Source organism: Phacochoerus africanus, chromosome 11 (assembly GCF_016906955.1).
Source record: "Phacochoerus africanus isolate WHEZ1 chromosome 11, ROS_Pafr_v1, whole genome shotgun sequence".
NCBI lineage: Eukaryota > Metazoa > Chordata > Mammalia > Artiodactyla > Suidae > Phacochoerus > Phacochoerus africanus.
This window is the reverse complement of record NC_062554.1, coordinates 30,851,051-30,871,676: the sequence shown is the minus strand read 5'-3', so window position 1 is coordinate 30,871,676 and position 20,626 is coordinate 30,851,051. Positions and strand designations below refer to the sequence as shown.

The 20,626-nt window shown below is 36.8% G+C and overlaps 1 protein-coding gene across 1 annotated transcript in view; it reads right to left on the bottom strand.

Annotated features, from left to right (window-relative positions):
• The window catches only part of CNTN5 (contactin 5), a 435,777-nt gene that overhangs the window by 262,530 nt on the left and 152,621 nt on the right, over window positions 1-20,626 (bottom strand). Inside the window, exon 7 of the mRNA XM_047754347.1 lies at window positions 14,687-14,789. Within this exon, the coding sequence (XP_047610303.1) occupies window positions 14,687-14,789 (103 nt within the window). The remainder of the gene's footprint in view (window positions 1-14,686; window positions 14,790-20,626) is intronic.

The window sequence follows — 20,626 nt, the reverse complement described above, 5'->3', positions numbered from 1 at the left end:
GCCTCTTACATATTCAGTCTCCTCTTTTAAAAGGTGTTTATGTGTGGAATCTCACAGATGACATGATTAGAAGTAACTGAGATGGTTGATGCTAGAATCATACTGACTTAATAAAACTCTGCAGTCAACAATCATTTTTCTAATAGCTTTCCGATGCTACAGGGGAGATATGTTGTTTATTAACTCAGATTTTTAAAATTAAATTACATATAAATAGAGGAAGACTATGCCATCACTCAGGTTCTGATTGACTTGATCACTAAGTTAAGATTTAACATATACCACTTTAGTCTTAATTACTCTAATTAATCATATCCAATATACCTCTGATGTTAAGACACACCATTATTTTAAGAATAACTAAGACATAAAACATTGCCAATTAAATTACATCATACCATCAATTTTAATATATATCCCGATTTTATAGATATAAAGTATTTTTAAGCATATACTTTGGATTGCATTATATCTATGTGGTTAAATGCAATTAAATTACATGAAGGTGGAGACAAGAAAATGTTCTTCCTCTATGTTTCTGGAACCCTGTTGTGTGTTCTTTTTTCAGAAGTATTGAGAAGGCTACATTTCTCTGTAGGGATGCATAAAACAAGTGACCTGATTTCATTTTGTGCCTTCCTTTGAGAAAACAGCCATAAATAAGACATTCTAAAAGTTGTAAACAGATTGATTCATCTCCAAAAGAAAAGGAGGGAGTAGAAATGACCAAAAGTACTTAGCATTTGCTTTTCTACTCTGAAATGGCAGTTGACATGTCCCCATTGAATGTCATGTTTGAATCTATTGGCTATCAGTTAAAATTATTCTTCAGACTATAAAATGCTATTATAAAGATTTGACATGAAAACTATTCTGCATCATAGAGCTACCAACAAAAACAGTGACAGGAACAGAATGTGGGTGCTGCTATATTACACTGAAAAGAAGAAAGAAAAAACATGACAGTTGTTTAGTTTCCTTAATACTTTCTATCTTTAAATATTCTTTTTATGGATTTAAACATTTATTCACATACACATACACACACACATGATTTACTCGTATAGGCAGTGCAAATTGCTTAATTTCAGGAAGTGCTACCATGTATATGTAACTCTGTCTTTGAAGATGAAGCCAGGGACAATGAATGCCAAAAATATCAAATCAAAAAAAGAATTAAACACTCCACTTCACTACCATATGAAAAAGGAAGTGCTTAGATAGAATGGAGAATCAGAAATTATTTAAGACAACAATGTGTGAACTACAAGACAATTTAGAACCACCTTGATTATACATTGTATATGCAGATACATTTCCTTTAATTGCCTATTCTAATAAGTACTATCATATTTGCGATATAGAAGTGAAGAATATGAAGTACCAATGTTTTAACTTCACAATTAAATGTTTTACCGTAAATGCTATTTTAAGGATAAATAAAATCTTAGCTAATGTTACCTGTACAATAAAGACATTGGAATGGCTTTGAAAAATACAATTCAACTAACAGTCTTTTCCCTGTGAGTCACCCTCCCCACCTCATCTCAGCAGCACCTGTTTCCAAGTTTTATGATGCCTTGAAAGAGACAGTCTAAAGACAGAGATGGAATTTTATCTCCGGTTACTTATTTGGTAAGGACATGAAAGTGAACAAATAAACTATATGCAGTCTTCTGTGTTCTGGGTGTCACTGACATCAAGGATATATGGGAAAGTATTTGTCTCTATTAAATATCAGGCCAAGGAGTTCCCATTGTGGTGCAGTGGAAACAAATTCGACTCAGAACCGTAAGCTTGCAGGTTCGATCCCTGGCCTCTCTCAGTGGGTTAAGATTCTGGAGTTGCCATGAGCTGTGGTGTAGTTCACAGATATGGGTCTGGATCCCACATTGCTGTGGCTGTGGCTGTGGCCAGCAGCTGTAGCTCTGATTTGACCTCTAGCCTGGGAACCTCCATATGCTGCGGGTTTGGCCCTAAAAAGTAAAATAAATAAATAAATAAATAAGAATAAAATAAAATAAAGAATATCTGCCCCAAAGTCTGAAGACATACAGATAGGATGCATCCTCTGTATCTCAGGATTAATTCTGAATTGGGAAGAATAAGACACACTAAAACTGATGAGATTAGTTTCCAGATGCTGGAATATCATTCTAAATATGAGATTACTGGAGTTCCTTGGTAGCCTAATAGTTAAGGATGTGGCAGTTGTCATTGCTGTGGCTTGGGTCACTGCTGTGGCATGGGTTCACTCCCTTGCTTGGAAACTTATTCAGGCTGTGGGTGTGACTAAATAAATAAATAGAAATTATTTAAATAGAGATTACGGAGGCTAAATTTTCTCTCAAAACGCCCAACACAAACCAACTTAAATATGTAATGAATAAAAGAAAAACTGTGCTTTTGGAAATTGTTATACATAGTCATGAGGTTATGTAATACTAAACACTTCTGTATTTTAAAAATTTCATATAGTGATTTTTGGAATTGAAAAATCAATCATACTGGAAAAGTAGAAATTAGCAATAATGATGATGATAAATAAAATCAGTTTTTCTCTAACACTACCTGGAGAAGAGATGTTTTTAATCTTGACAAGTGCTATATATTCAGAAATATCTTGAGAGATATTGGCAATCCAGCAGTTTGCAATGACTTGATAGTTACAGTGCATAGGGAAGCTAACTCTCTTGGTTCTAACTCTATGCTTAGAGGCCACCAACTCTCTAATTACTCATGTTTCTAATGAGGGCATTATTTATTTCTATAGACAACCAGTCCTGGTTACTAGCAAATTATCACAAGTTTTTCTGGTTTATCAGAGTAACTTTGGTAGTTCAACTTAAGCACACTAGAATCCATATATTAACTGAAAAATATGTTTCTCACACTTGTACATACAGTAACAGATATCACTGCAGGAGACCCCACCAAGGCAAAGTCATTTTACAAGGTGCAGCCTAACAGAGCAATTTTTAATTTCATAATCTGAAAACCTATGCATCTCAGGTTTATAATCTTTGATATATTAGTCTATCCTTGATTCCCCTTGATCATATATAAACACTAGTTATATTAATGAATGATTTAATTCAATCAATGAATTTTCACTTTGTACCAAGTGGGAATGAATTTAAGAGCTACTTATGGTACTGAACAGGTAAAGATGAAAGGAAGGAAGAATAACTTGGAGAGACTGTCTCAGTGGTCACCTCCAGTGGCAGGTAGGTAAATGGGGGATGGGTGTGAGAATTGTATTTGAGCTGGAGATCTAGGAATCCAGCTTGGACCCAGAGGCTGTGGAACGAGGCTCTTTAAAGTGGTATGCTTCTTCAATGAACATGCGGGTGCACGTGTCTCTTTTAAGTAGAGTTTTGTCCGGATAGATGCCTGAGTGGGATTGCGGGGTCATATGGAAATTCTATGTATATCCAGCACAAATGAACATCTCCTCAGAAAAGAAAATCATGGACATGGAGAAGAGACTTGTGGCTGCCTGATGGGAGGGGGAGGGGGAGGGAGTGAGAGGGATTGGGAGCTTGGGCTTATCAGACACAACTTAGAATAGATTTACAAGGAGATCCTGCTGAATAGCATTGAGAACTTTGTCTAGATACTCATGTTGCAACAGAAGAAAGGGTGGGGGAAAAATGTAATTGTAATGTATACATGTAAGGATAACCTGACCCCCTTGCTGTACAGTGGGGAAAAAAAAAAAAAAAGTGGTATGCTTCTTACTGATTCATTGTACTATGAAGAAAGCCTACTTTTTTTGTTTATTTTTGTCATATTTGTATTGTTTGAGCTAGGGGAGCATAAAACTTGTCCACTAAATAAAGAAATTTAGAATGTTAAGAAGTTTTCATATGAGATTATTAAAATGATTTGATACTAAATTGGTAATTTAGGTATAAGAATTGGTAAAATACATGACATAATTTTATACATTTCAAAATGTTGTGTTATTCATCTTAATAACTCTGAAAATTTGAATGTGTCATGATCAAGTATAACTTACTAAAACAATGCAATTTCCTTAACACCTCCCTCTCCCTAACTTTAATAGCCAAGTACCATTACTGACCTCATGACATCTTCTGCTACAATCTGTCATCCACTTAAAAATCCCTCAAGTGCAATTCTTTTTTTTTTCCTATTCTGTCTTCCTGAAGGACGTACTGATTCCTCGTATTCTCTTTATGAATGTTAACAGCCAATCAATTTCTTTTTCCTAAATCAACATCCAGCGGAAGAGGTTATTTTATGAATCTCCATGGAGATTCACCCAAAATAAAGCTGCTGGGTGAGTCTAAATTAATCCAAGTAAAAATCTCAGTCATTTTGGGATTATCTCCTGGTTTATGCCCTTGGTGGTTTGTCCTCGATATTACCATTCCTAACCATCAAGATACTTAAATGCATCCAGAAAAAAAGAATCTTTATTATAATAAAAACGGAAATTACTTTTAGCAACTGAAAAGTGGTATGGTCATTTAAGAAGAGCATTAGCCAATGGGGACCTGCTGCATAACACAGAGAATGCTACCCAATATTGTGTGATAATCTATGTGGGAAAAGAATCTGAAAGAGAATGGATGTGTGTATAACTGAATCACTTTGTTGTACAGAAGAAATTATCACAACATTGTAAATCAATTCTACTTCAAAAAACTTTAAAAAATAAGAAAGAGGAGCATTAGTTTTAGAATCAGAAGACCTGATTCTGTCTCTATAGCATGCTGGCTGTGAGAACTCGTGCAAGTGTGCAGTTTTTCTGATGAGGGAGATTAAGTGGTCCTAAGACAGCTCTGGAAAAATTAGAAATATGATGCTAGTTAACTATGACTTCAGATGTAAATAATAAATTGGTCCCGTGTCCCTAGAAACAGATAACACCTTTGAGTACAAAAGTAAATAAAACACTTTCTTCTATAGTTGGCATTATGGAATAATGTTGAAAATACAAATAACATTGAAAGAAGAAGATCAGATAATGGCCTGGTCAGCATTCCCAAAGTCTAGCCCTTTGCTGCAGGGTCTTGGTTTCCCATCTACGAACTGATAACAGACTCTGTGATCTCGCAGGTGTTTCAGTACCATCTCCTTTGGGTACCACCTGAAATGAGGATGCACTCCTGGTTTCAACAATACTGAAGCAACTAACAGTTCACGAGGGTGATTTTCTTTACTCCATAATGTAACACTTTTCTGTGATAGCTAAACACTTATTGATTCCTATATCCAGTGACTAATTCCTATCCCCAGATCTTCTGTCAATCTAATGAGTAAGTCATTTGATTTTGGTTTGATAGACCAAATCCCACACAACTCAAATTTATTTTTAATTCCTACAGCCCTTAGTGACTGGCAGTTCCAAATAAACAGTATTAATAAATCATCAATCTGTAACTAAAGAGCAGATTTTTTGAGGAATATTTGCCAGTTGCAGACTGTGGGAAGCCTCAGAGGAATATGTGTCATTCTCACAGTTACAATGGGACACAAGAACAGCCATTTGAGACACCATGGCTAAGGACCAAGGAAAAGGAAACAAACTACAGCAAAAATGATTTTATGAATTGATAAGTGGTGCTTTCTTATTTGCAATAAACATATAAAAAGAGAAAAATATTACTTAATGTCCTGGTTCCCTAATAGGCATTTGATGGAGTGTAACAAAAGATGATTTGTAAATGCTATCTGAAAGAGAGATAAGCAGGAACTAAAAAGGGGAAGAAATTGAATGTGTTTTTCCTTCCCACCTCACCGCCAGGTTTCAGATGAGTCTGGAAAGGTCATTCACATAATTATTACAGTAACTAGTTCAAGGCCTTTTGAATACAGCTGACCTGATTGTGTGTTAATGGCTGCAAAAGCAAGATAAGGAACATGTAAAAAAGTAAAGAAAAAAAATCTGCTTGTAACAGTATTAGCTTGCAGGATTGTCATAGCAGATAAACTGATGTTGCTTTATAGCATATGGCTTTTTCATTACAGAATAACCCCAAGTTTGCCCTTGTGTAAGGGGTCATTTAAGCATCAGTGACCAAATTTTACTTCTTTGTGGTTGGCGGCTGGGTGGCATATCTAGTGATCTTTCCAGGGTCTGCAAAAGGTCATATGGTGAAATGAAACCTGCAAGAAAATTGTAGCTAATGTAATATGGTCTGAATTTTCAGGGCCAAGATATGTGAAATGCATCTGGAGACTTCTAAGTGACCAAACCAAGGCGATAATATACCTCCTGTTACAAATGATTGACCACATTCCTTGTACCTGAATTCAATTCAAGAAACATATTCAATACTTGCTGCATGTAAGAACACTCTAGGGATCCAAAAATTTAGCACAGTAGACAGATACACATAGCTGGCCCAATGGGGCAGACTAAACAGTGAAATGTGGGTGCTCACATGTTCCAAAAAAGAGTGGATATCAAATAAAACAGGCATGATTTAACAGGGAAGTAGTATTTGACTTAAGCCTTGAAGACTGAGCAGGATTGTGAGGGCTGGGTATTTTAGCCTGAGTTGCCCGGGTTGTAAGACCACAGAAGCAGGAAAGCATGTGGGGATGAGGTACAGGAAGGGCTGTTCACAGCTGATTAAAAGATGAGTTTGAATATGTAAAGCAGAACTTGTGTTGGCTATTAAATGACCACCTCAGCTTCACCCTTCTTTGCTTTGTGATACAAGGGCTAGGACTCTGAAAAGCACATTTCTGCACCACCAATGGCGGGGGGGGGGGGGGGTGGCTAGAAGGAGGCTGCAAGCAGGCTTCAAGGCTGCTGGAAAGAGAAGGGACGCACTCCTTGCTGGTCTCTGTCTGCTTGTGATTCACTCCTGTGGATGCACCTCAACAGGCCTTCTTTCCAAAACAACAAAGGAATCTGGTTTGAGTTTTTCCAGCATTTGTAGTTCCAGCTGCATCATACCCCTACCTCAGAAAATGTAGCCCAGCCGGCTGGTGGCTGTATCCTCATTGGTCTGGGTTCCAAAAGGGTAATACTAAACTTCTAATTTTTAATAATTCCAGGAGTTCCCGTCGTGGCGCAGTGGTTAATGAATCCGACTAGGAACCAAGAGGTTGCGGGTTCGGTCCCTGCCCTTGCTCAGTGAGTTAAGGATCCAGCGTTGCGGTGAGCTGTGGTGTAGGTTGCAGACGCGGCTCAGACCTCACGTTGCTGTAGCTCTGGCGTAGGCCGGAGGCTACAGCTCCGATCTGACCCCTAGCCTGGGAACCTCCATATGCCGCGGGAGCAGCCCAAGAAACAGCAAAAAGACAAAAAAAAAAAAAAAATTCCAAATCTTCCTTTTTCCCCCTCCAACATAGAAATGGCAGTTACTTACTTCTTGCAGTTACTAACTCTCCATACTTTAAAGTTCCCCTTCTGCCCTATATGACCTTGTTAACAACTTATATAGATTAGGCTTAAACTATGAGCATAACCAGTTGAAAATATCACCAACTTTCAATTGCATAACACATTTAAAGAGAATCATTGCAATGAAATATTTGTAAGGATCCTCAGAGATTCCTTACTTGCGTTGGCCTTTGACCTATTACCTCTCATTTCCTTTCAAGAGTATTGTGTCCAGTATTTAAAAACTGACCTGGAAAATATCAAAGATACCCCTTCTTCCCTAACTAAAATCACAGAGCTGATTGCTGAGTAAGAAAAGGCAACACATTCCCTTTCCATTTTATGCATATGCCAACGACCACTTTAAATTATTGTATAATAATGTAGTTGCCAAAAGGCAGCTAATTAAGTCTGCCTGAATCTAGCCTTCTACTCTTAATATTTAGCCAGAGTGGATGAATGAGGGACCAGCAAAAGAGGATGTTTAAAATGTTCATTTCCAACCCTGACCTAGACCATTTCTCTCCTTTCAGGAAATACTACATCTAAATTATTAGAAAACAAATGGATATTATTTCATTCTTACAGCAGTGTGGGGAAGGGGCTTTAACTGCCTCTGCTCATAACCATTTTCCCTTTAACACCCTTTTCTGAGAACTTCTATATTGTACCCAATGTAATTACACTGGTTTAATCTGATACTGTTGGAATTTCACCCTTTCCCCACTTTGTTGATACTGGAAAATGGCTTGTAGGCAATCTCTTGATAATAACTTTCCATATGTTTAAAACAATCTTTTCTTTCCAAAGTAATCCACTTCCTCATTTTTTTTTTTTACATTTTACTGTATTTCCCAGGCTTTACACACCTTTGTTTCCCTAAAGAGCCTCTTTTTGTTTTTAACTTTTTATATAATAATTTTAACTTTTTTCCACCATATCTGGTTTACAGTGTTTTGTCAATTTTCTACTGTACATCAAAATGACCCAGTTACACATATATGTATACATTCTTTTTTCTCACATTATCATTCTCCATCACAAGTGACTAGACACAGTTTCCAGTGCTACAGAGCAGCATCTCATTGCTTATCCATTCCAAAGACAATAGTCTGCATCTATTAATCCCAAGCTCCAAATCCATCCCACTTCCTCCCCCTTCCCTTTGGCAACCATAAGACTTAATATTTTCAGGACATTATATCCAAAAAAGTCAGAATATACATTCTTCTCAAGTGCACATGGAACATTCTCAAGAACTGATCACATACTGGGGCACAAAGCTAACCTCAACAAATTTAAGAGTATAGAAATTATTTCAGGTATCTCTTGTGACCACAACAGCATGAAACTAGAAATCAACCACAGGAAAATAAATGAGAAAAAACTTCCTACATGGAGACTAAACAACATACTACTAAAAAACCAATGGGTCAACAAGGAAATTAAGAAGGAAATTAAAGAATACTTTGAGACAAGTGATAATGAAGACACAACCACTCAAAATCTATGGGATGCTGCAAAAGCAGTGCTCAGAGAGAAATTCATAGCAATACAGGCCTTCCTCAAAAAAGAAGAAAAATCTCAAATTGACAATTTAACCCACCACCTAAATGAATTAGAAAAAGAAGAACAAACAAAACCTAAAGTCAGCAGGAGGAAGGAAATCATAAAGATGACAGAGGAAATCAATAAAATAGAGATTAAAAAACCAACAGACACCTATGGTTAATGAATCTTTGACAAAGGAGGCAAGAACATAAAATGGGAAAAAGACAATCTTCTCAGCAAGAATTGCTGGGAAACCAAGACAGCTGCATGCAAATCAGTGAAACTAGAACACACCCTCACACCATGCACAAAAATTTTGAGTTTTCAAAATGGCTTAAAGGCTTAAATATAAGACAAGACACCATCAAATTCCTGGAAGAGAACATAGGCAAAACATTCTCTGATATCAACCTTACAAATGTTTTCTCAGGTCAATCTCCCAAAGCAACAGAAATAAAAGCAAAAATAAACCAATGGGACCTAATCAAACTGACAAGGTTTTGCACAGCAAAGGAAACCAGAAAGAAAACAAAAAGACAACTTACAGAATGGGAGAAGATAGTATAAAATGATGCAATGGACAAGGGCTTAATCTCTAAAATATGCAAACAACTTACACAACTCAACAGCAAAAAAGCCAACAACCTAATGGAAAAATGGGCCAAAGATCTGGATAGACATTTCTCCAAGGAAGATATACAGATGGCTAACAAGCTCATGAAAAAATTCTCAACATCTCTGATTATTATAGAAATGCAAATCAAAACTACCACAAGATGGCAACTCACACTAGTCAGAATGGCCATCATTAATAAGTCCACAAATAACAAATGCTGGAGGAGGTGGGGAGAAAAGGGAACCCTCCTGCCCTGCTGGTGGGAATGTAAGCTGGTACAACCACTATGGAGAACAGCATGGAGGTACCTTAGAAATCTATACATAGAACTACCATATGATCTAGCAACCCACTCTTGGGCACATATCTGGATAAAACTTTCCTTTAAAAAGACAGATGTACCCGCATGTTCATTGTAGCACTATTCACAATATCCAAGACATGGAAACAACCCAAATGTCCATCGACAGATAATTGGATTAGGAAGATGTGGTATATATACACAATGAAATACTACTCAGCCATAAAAAAGAACAAAATAATGCCATTTGCAGCAACATGGATGGAACTAGAGCCTCTCATACTGAGTGAAGTAAGTCAGAAAGAGAAAGACAAATACCATATGATATCACTTCTATCTGGAATCTAATATATGGCGCAAAGGAACCTTTCCACAGAAAAGAAAATCATGGACTTGGAGAATAGATTTGTGGTTGCCAAGGGGGAGGGGGAGGGAGTGGGATGGTTGGGGTGCTTGGGGTTAATAGATGCAGACTATTTCCTTTGGAATGGATTAGCAATGAGATCCTGCTGTGTAGCACTGGGAACTATGTCTGGTCACTTATGAGGAAGTATGATAATGTGAGAAAAAAGAATGTATACACGTATGCATAACTGGGTCACTTTAGCATATAGAAGAAAATTGACAGAACACTGTAAACCAGCTATAATGGAAAAAAAATAAAAATCACCATATAAAAGCAAAACAAAATAAAACAATAGAAAAAAATCAATAAAACCAAGAGCTGGTTCTTTGAAAAGGTAAACGAAATTGACAAACCTCTGGCTAGACTCACCAAGAAGAGGAGAGAAAAAAACCCAAATAAACAAAATAAGAAATGAAAAAGGAGAAGTCACAACAGATACTACAGAAATACAAAAAACCATGAGGAAATACTATAAACAATTGTATGCTAACAAATTTGACAACCTAAAGATCCTGTTTAAGCGTCTCCCATTTTCTGAGGAAATTATACCTTTGCAAAATTGACAAACAGTACACATAGCCTATCACAGTCACTTCATGCCTTCTTCCTATACTCTGTATTGTGTAATTCTATTTGCAGAGGGATTTCCAGGGGTGTAACTAGCACCCTCTTGCTGTATTCCCTGCTGCAGCAGCATATAGACACTTTGTGATTTTTTTTCTAAATTCATACTTAAGTAGACATTTCTTTAGCAGAAAACATCCAGTTTATCATTTTCCTATTGATTTTCTTTTCAATACATTTTATTGGCTTAGAGGTGACTTACAGTGTGGTTGATGTACAAAGTGAATCAGCCATACATATACAAACATCTGCATTCTTTTTTAGCTTCTATCCCCATATAGGCTAAAGCAGAGTACTGAATAGATTACTTATTGACTTCTATCTAACTTCAAATTAGGCAGGTTAGTCAACCTGTGTGACATCAAGATACAGTGATACTTTATAATATAAAATTATTTGTCTTCTGCTTTAAGAATACAGAAGTATTGGGATTTCTCTTGTGGCACATCAGGTTAAAGATCTGGCGTTGTCACTGCAATGGCTCGGGTTGCTGCTGTGGCATCAGTTCTATCCCTTATCCAGGAACTTTCACATTCCAGGTGTGCAGCCAAAAAAAAAATGCAGAAGTATCAATTTATACACTTTTAAATTATCTACATGATTATGGCTGCATTGATTTACATCCTCTAAGTTACAAGAACTGAATGCCTTTAGTGAAAGATTATATTGAGGTAAATATATTTTTCAAAAGGAGTAAAGATGTAGTTACAGAGTAATGGAAGAATATTCTCAAATGTGAAAATAAAGGCTTTTATTCATTATCTGTTAATACAGAATTGATTGGATTAAGTAGACATCATATTCTCTGAGTTCATTTATTCCTTCGACAATATTTTCTGAGTGCTCTGTGCCAAGCACTGAGGTAGGCACTCAGAATATTGCAGTGAATAATGCAGCTGTGATTCATGCCCTCATGGGGCTTAAAGCTTAATGATGGTGCCTTAATGGTTATTTATTCTATTTGCTTTCCTTGCCTGTCACCCTCTTCTTCATCCAGATTCTCTGCCTTGCTTTCTGTATTGTCAACTGATTCCTCTGGGCTTGCAAGCTGTCTTCTGGTTGCCTTCAGCCATGAGAGCCACTGAAGGAGATCAGAAGGCATGAGGAAAAAAACATCAGGGTATGAATTTCCTGATCCTTTCCTCAGCTGTGCTCTTTTAACACTTCTTTTCACAGTTCTAGCCACTTTTGAGTGGCCCCAGGTCCAGCTGTCCCTCCAGGTCTCTGTGCTTCTGGTGACACTATCTTCTCACCCTTGTTCATTTTGGCTTCAGAGTAAGAACGACTCACTAATCATTAGACTACACACATTTCCATTTCTTTTCTTGGTCCTCTTAACCCTATTCACAGATTTTCAACTTGTGCCTTTAACTAAACTCTTTTGAGCCACCTGAGTCTTTCCAGCTGGATTCCTGACTGATAGATACAGTGAACACATATATTTTAAAGTAGAGAAACACATGCATAAAAAATTTAAAACTGCATTAAGGGTTGTGAAATAAAACATGCAAGTATTTAGACACAGAATAATGGGTGTGAGTTAAAGTATTACAGATGAACTCTTAGAGGGTGATATTTAAGTTGAGGCCAGAGATAGTGGAAGCCAGCATGGAAAGAAGAGAAAAGAGGCGTCCTGATAGAGGAAATAGCAAATGCAAAGGCTGTAAGATAGAAAAGAGCTTGATGTGCTCTATGCCAGAATTTAATTATAATATTCTATGAGGAACATTGGGTTAACACTCTCCCAATGTGGATAGACTGAGAGGACACATCAGCTTGAGCGGCAAAGTCCTGACTGGTATGTGACAGATACTGAAGTTCCTGGACAGACTAAAGTCTACAGAGAATCATCTACTTGTTAAAGTGGGGAGCAGCTCAGGTGAGTTGTAGGCACCAAGCAGATGCTCAGGCATTTACTTGAAATTGCTGTGATCATGCTGGGACTTAACGATGATCTACACCCCATGATAATGTGCTGTAAAGGAATTAACACCTGTAAAGATGTTATTTCTTTGATCTTATTTACTTTCATTGGAGTGGTAGGTTAGTCCTTAGACAGAGCTTTGCATAACATGTTTTTTTTTTCATAATTGTGACACTTCACATAAAGAATATCAAATGGGCGGCAGAGACCTTGGCAGGCTATGTGTTTTCTTTATCTTCATATTTGGTTATTTATTTTTGTTGAGGGAGAGTGAGTAGCAAAGAAGGAGCGGAAAAGTTGAAGAAAACAGAGTGTTAAAAGAACTTAATTTGACAGTTGGATCCTACCTAGAATAAAAGGGACTGTAAGGATCAATTTACTAAGCATATTTCAAGACTTCCAAAAGCAAACACATCAAAGTTATTAAATAAGGCTGCCTGGGGAAATTTCCCATATTGCTTTTTCTCTATAAATCCAGTTCTCTAATTTGTTTTTACAATATGACCTCCTTTTGTTTGTGGCTTTAGTGCAAATTCTGGCATTTAAGAATTATTTAACTGTAGGATATACTAAAACCTTTGACATGAAGCCAAAATAATTATTTTTGTATTTGTCAGAAGCAAGTGGTTCAGTTGGGAACATTTCAAGGCCTACTTAATACCACAGTATGGACAAATGGTGAAAAGCATGACTTTTAATGTATGATTTAATCTTGTTCATTTAACTAATATATATATAGGTTTGGAAGTCTTCCTCAGATATCTGCCAAATAACTCCTAGATTAATTTTAAGTTCTTGATATATCTTTCTGTTTACAGGAATATTTTGCTGGCCACTCAACACTTTTGATGGACCATACAACAATTTGTTTTATTTTTAATGTATTATGATACTGCTCTCAATTACATGTGTTATTTGAGTCTTAATATTAGAAAACATGGTGATTACTATTATCATGCCTAAACCTCCTCTTATAGCTGAATTTTTCATATTTAATGTTTTTTTTCTCACCCATAGGCTAAACCTATGTTAACTACCTTTATAGGGCATGTTTTATCTCTAAGTATTTTAGTTATGCTGTCGGAGTTAGCTAACCATGACTGAAGTTGAATGTTAGTAACTCTGATAGAGATGCATTTATGCTAATTATAATTATAGAGTTTAGAAAGGGCTCTGAGGTCTTATCACCTTAAAAAAAACCAAAACACCAACACACTGTTTAAAATAAATCATAATACTCTAATCAAATATAATCAAAATCCCATTCCTGTTTCTACGCCCAATTCTCACATTGTAAACATCATTGACAAGTGATTATATATCATGAAATTTAAACCTTCAGAAATAGAATCATTAAGCATAGCAGGCATTAGAATGTGATGTAAATCATCTTTCTGATTTGGAGAATGATTATATGTTGTACATATTGACAGCTGCTGCTATCATGTTATTATTGTTTCAAGAGATACTGAAGTAATCAATTGGCTGACTAACTATCGGCTTTATGACTTTTAATACTCTTCACTTACTATATCTTATTCATGAGGAGAGGGTAGTACCTTATCCCCTTTCTATTTACATCACTGCTGAATAAAATTTAAGAATGATGCTGTAATTTTAAAACAGTAAAACTAAGCAGAGAAATGTAAAGCTCTTCTTTTATTTCAAGAATTTTTATGTTCAAATAGCAAAACTATATACATTATTATCCAAAGAAATGACTAGAAAGATAATTATAATTGGTTATCAATTCCCATTTGCTCTTTTAAAAAATGCATAGCCACCAAAGAGCTTGAAGGTTTCATTCAAGGAAAATAAAACCTAGCAAAATAAGTAATCCAAAAATAAAACATCATAGTTTAATAATTTTGTCTAATTATAGAAGAATATGTACTTACTTGCCAAGTGCAAAGCACTCCATCTTAACAGTTGTTCCCTTAGCAGCTGTAACTGTGAAAGGGAAATGGACCTCAATTTTCGGCTCATATTCTCCCATCACACCTGGGAAATAAAAAATAGTCTTTAAACATAAAATGAATGTCACAATTTCTTTCCAATACTGGAAATGTTACATTGAAAAGCAATGTGTTGTTAATATCTGTTTGATGACTGCTAACTTTTTAATGGATTGAAATAAAATGTACACTTAGACTCAATCATGATGATGAAATCCCAATCTTCCCTTAAGGACTGGATTGCATGTATATTCAATACCATTTAAAATAATAATTATTGAAAATCTTAATCAACACTGGTAATTTAGCTTCTGATTATATTCCTGAGGAAATAAATGACTATGAACATTTCCCATGGTAAAGAATTGTGTTGACTTTTAAAAAATAACTTAAGGTCTCAGAACTTTCTTTGCCATTGCCAAATAAATGAATATTTACTTATTAAGTCAACATATATTTATTGACTATCTATAATATGCAAGTATTTTACTAAGCATTGTGGGAGTTACAAAAATAAATAAATCAGCCAGCACAGTCATGCTCTCAAGCTCTCAACAAGCGTACTTTTTTTTTTTTTCTTTTTAGGGCTGCACTTTTAGTGGCATATGGAGGTCCCCAGGCTAGGGGTCAAATCGGAGCTACAGCTGCCAGCCTATGCCACAGCCACAGCAAAGACAGACAGATCCGAGCCACATCTGCGACCTACACCACAGCTCACAGCAGTGCCAGATCCTTAACCCACTGAGTGAGGCCAGGGATCGAACCTGCAACCTCATCATTCCTAGTCGGATTCGTTTCTACTGTGCCATGATGGAAACTCCAACCAGTGTATTCTTCAAAGAAAGAAGCAGCATACACTCAAGGATGGGAGAAGATCTATATATCAAAATAATTGTAACGTAAAATAGGAAGTGATGAGTGCCCTGAACGAAGTACCATGTGCATTTGAGGGGAATTATAAGCATAGTCAGCAATTCTGTAAGTGTGAGAAAGATAGGAGAAAGTAAATGGAACTGCAGGAACAAAGACAAAGAGATGGGAAACCTCTAGAAATAGGAATATCAGTTTTTCTGGCCTCTTGGTATGTGAAGGGAAATCATACTAGCCAAATCTGGAAATATAAATGGAATCCAAAAAATAGAGGGCTTTGATTATCAGAGTAAGACCCTTAAACTTTAATCCGTAAGTAATTTGAAGTCATTGGGGTTTTGAATATGAGACTAGCATTTTGTGGAGATGCATATACTGGAGTTGCAGCAAAGACCAGGAAATCAATTACATTATTTCTGTAATGCAAGGTAGAAGTATTGAAAACCTAGATTTGAGTTATGTAGTTAAAAAAAGAGAAGAGGCACTAGAATGAGAAAAATCCAAGAAAGACTTGAACTTACCATATAGTATAGGTGCTGGTGATTAGGTTGCGGGCTTTGTCAAAATAACACTAAAGTTTCCAGTTTGGGAGGTTGGGTGACCTCAGCAAAAGTAAAAAGTATGTATCTAAGGTGGGAAAGCTGATGACTTTCATTTTAGGAGTACTGCCTTTGATACCTTTAGGATATTCAGAATATAACCAGAGGATGAAGATGGAGATGATTTCTGGACAGGTGATATCCACTTAGTGCCATCACTCACAGGTGGCAGTTAAAGCTATGAGATTGGAGAGAGCTTTGGTCTATCAAGAAACAATGCACTGGCTGAGGCCTGGTAAATTCCAGTTGCTTGTGCCCTCAGGCAGCCCTGCAGCTAATTTTCTCTCAAAAATATTTTTTAGCAGATCTTAATGTATAAAGTACCTCAGAGGACACAATTATGATTTAGTCCAGATGCTTCCATGAGGAGCTTGTGTGTATGAGGCTGTCTCTCTTTAGGGGCATGTGTGCACTTCAAGATCTGTATATGTGTACGGACTTTGTGTGATTCCTTGGTGTATGTGCGTGGGATGAGAGAGGAGAGGAGAACCCAGACAGAGGAAGATAAATGCCCTAAGACATGAATGCAAGATGCATTGGTTAGGCAAAGGGAGAAATTGTTAACTTTGACAAAGAAAACCTTTTACTATTATTTTATTCTTTTTAAATTTTGATTTGAGATGAGCCTTGAAGAATAAATGTGAACTATTTTAGGAGTTCCTGCTGTGGTGCAGCAGGGTAAGAATCTGACTGTGGCAGATCGGGTCGCTGCTGGCACAGTGGGTTAAGGATCCAGCATTGCTGCAGCTGTGGTTTAGGTTGCAGCCGGGGCTGGGATTCAATCCCTGGCTGGGGAACTTCCCATATGTTGCAAGGGGCAGCCGAAAAGGAAAAAAAAAAAGTGAAAAGTGCTTAAGTTCACTGAGGAAAAGATTTATCTTTGTTTATTTTTTGCTTTTTTTTAAACTTTTTTTTTTTTTTTTTTTTTGCAAAGCAATCATAGAGAAAATTTCACTGATGCTTTCATCAGAGACTGGGCTTGTAGACACTGGCTCTGCTCATGACTAGACTGGCATCTCTGACAGGTCAGTGTTCTTTGTGTCTCATTTTCTATCTGTAAACTGAGGGAAAAGAACTATTATTAACATGAAATCCTGCTCTATCAGGCTAACTTCTTTGATTGCTTCCGCACAAAGAGTCTATGTATAGCAAGTGAATAGAATGGTTTTTCTTATTACATCAATCCAAACAGATGTTTAAGCACATCTCCCTTTCTTAATAATGTTTCTCTTCTGCTGCTTTTTTTTATATTCTTCTGCCTTCCCTATATACTTGCGAACTTCCTTTTATTTTTTTATATTTTCTTTTTTTCGTCTTTTAGGGCCTCACCCGAGGCATATGGAGGTTCCCGGGCTAGGGGTCGAATAAGGGCTACAGCTGCCAGCCTACACCACAGCCACAGTAATGCCAGGTCCTAGCCAAGTCTGTGACCTACACCACAGCTCACGGCAATGCCGGATCCTTAACCCACTGAGCGAGGCCAGGGATCAAACCTAAGTCCTCGTGGAATCTAGTCAGATTTGTTTCCACTGAGCCATGACGGGAACTCCTTATTTTTTTATATTTTCTTTTTTTCCTATATGTCTCCTGAATAGCAGCATTTGGCCTGCTAGTGATACCTGGCTGAGTGTGTCCAGTGATGACAGTTTATCTTTAATGCCCTATTACTTATAAGCCCCTATAGAAGGACTCCCAGGCATCCTGTTTAGTGGCTACATTTAACTGCCCACACGAAGCAGTCCCTGAAGTCATCTTCCAATCTCCTCATCCACTCTTAACATTGATTCTGTAGAATTCTTGTTCCTGTCTGCTGCAAATATGATTATTTAATAATACATGACATCACGATGCTTATTAAACTTAAGTATATTAAACTTAATTTCCTACTTGCACAGGTCCCTGTGAGTGCCAACAGTTGCTGAGTACTGTAGAATGTTGTAGAAGGGCAGTGAAAGTCAGGCTGAATTTAGAAAATATTTCCGTATAATCGTTCCTAGTAATTTGTTTAAAGACGTCTCAGAAGAAAAGGACCTTAATCTCCAAAACGCCAGTAATTTGTTTCGATTTTTTTTTTCTATCCTAACTAAAAATTCCCTTTTGAATCCACTTTTAGATGAATACCTTTTACTCTTTTTTTTTTTTTTAAAAGAAGGTCCAATAATTATACAACATTCCAGGCCTTTCGAAACCTGTATATGCCTCTGAATAATACCAAGGATTTACTGAGAGGAGCCAAACCTATAGGTCCTTTGAGTTTCTTCCAATAATGTTGGTGAATTGCAGAGAAGACATTGTTTTATAGCTTTAATTTTTAAGAATGACTTAAAGGATGGACACTCCTGGTAACAACTGGAAAGTAATTTTGTCCAGGTAGAGGCTTCTCAAATGATTTCCATATGATAAAAGACATTGGTAAGACTCAGCCCAAGGCCAAGAGCTTTGCTAATATTTGAACCATATACTAAAAAATAAAATTGAAAGGTTTAAATATAGGGCCTCAAATTATATCACCTAGTTTGAGCTACACTGTAAGAAATAACTAGTTCTTTTAAATTTTACCTTGATAGTGAGAGCATAAGAACAGATGAGGAGTTCCCATCGTGGCTCAGTTGATTATGAACCCAACTAGTATCCACGAGGATTTAGGTTCAATTCCTGACCTTGCTCAGTGGGTTAAGGACCTAGCGTTGCCATGAGCTGTGATGTAGTGGGTTGCAGATGTGGCTTGGATCTGGTGTGGCTGTGGCTGTGGCATAAACTGGCAGCTGTAGCTCTGATTAGACCACTAGTCTGGGTCTAGAACTTCCATATGCCTCACTTGTAGACCTAAAAAAGAAAAGAAAAGAAAACAAAACAAAACAACGATGAGAAAGCTCTTTAAATATGTCTTGCTCCTTGCTCTTTAAAACTTGATTACATTTAGGAGCTAAGTTTTGCTTTATGCTTCACAGGATAATTACGTTAGAGCTAAAGTTCACCTCAGCTTATATAATTTACCCTCTTCTTTTCCAAGATGAGAGGGCAGAGTCAAAGAGGTCAGAAAACTGGTTCAAAGTCCTATAGAAAGCTGTTGGTGGAAATGGGGCAAAATAGGAATTTTTTCCTCTTAAGTTTACAGTTATTTTCTGCACATTACTCTGTTGAGGAATTTTAATCACGGAGTGTAAGAGTCCAGGCATATCACATGTACTATATTGATCATTAATTGTCCAGAATGCATGTTTGATTACTTTCAGCTATAATTTTTAATATCTCAAGTGACATGCAGCTTAGCTTATAATTTCTTTCTTTCTCTTTCTTCTTTTTTTTAGAAGGATCTGATGATGAAAGGAAAGGAAAACAGTCTTATAAGATATATAGTTAAAGGTCTAAATATTAGGCTTACCTCTTCAGTCAAGGTAGCTCTTTAATTTTTTGAGAGCTCCTAGTATTAAGCTAAATATGCTCAAGAGACACTGCACTGTGTCTTCTTCTCCTTCTCTACACCTGTCTCTTCAGGCTCAGTTGGCAGCCCTACTTTCGAATTACATGCCATTAGAAGATGACCTCAAATTACTCTAATTCCCAGTAAACAGAAGCCTTCCAACTGAGAGCACATTACTCTCCTTCTATGCTTTCATGGTTGTTGATTTTCTTATTTATCCCAACTATTTACAAAGTGCTCGGGTGCTTTTCCCTAAGTGGAGTGCAATTTAGAGCAGTGTTTCTCCAAATGGGTTGCAGAACAAAGAGCTAATGACTTTGAAATAATCTGGAAATTTTACTAAAATTTCAGGCCACAGGGTTCAATTCCAAGCCTAGTGATATATAATTGTTTCTCTAGGTGATTTTATGTACTTTCAAGAAATTCAAGGTTGGACTCACCTTGAGTCTGATTTTTATCATGCCACTTGTCATTTAGGGATTAGAGTGGAACGGACTAAAATGACGGAAAAAAATGGTATACAGGCTCTATATTCATACTGTATTAACTATGGCCTGCCGTACCAGTAATGCAAATTATATTTAACATGTGTGCACTGGTACTGGTACTCACAGTACTAGAGCTGCTTTTTTTTTTTTTTTTTCTCCTCATTGTTTAGAAATCAGTTCTGATTGGTCAGTATCCAGCTGATTGCAGTCACTAAATATTTCAAATGCCATTTCCATCTGACATTCACAGCAATGTCACATCTAGGGTCAAGAATTCACGTCCAGTAAATCTTAAAAATTTGGCTGAGCTAATGAGTTAAAAAAAGTTTGGCTGATAATCTTGTCATGTTCAAATAATGGATAATTTATATTTCTGTCTTCAACATCTTTGCCATTTGTACTCAACAATTGTTTCTTACCTTCCAAGAACAGCATCTATCTTCCCAGTGGTTTTTTTTTGGGGGGGGTGGGGGCGTGGTGGGTGGAGTGGGGAGGAGGTGCT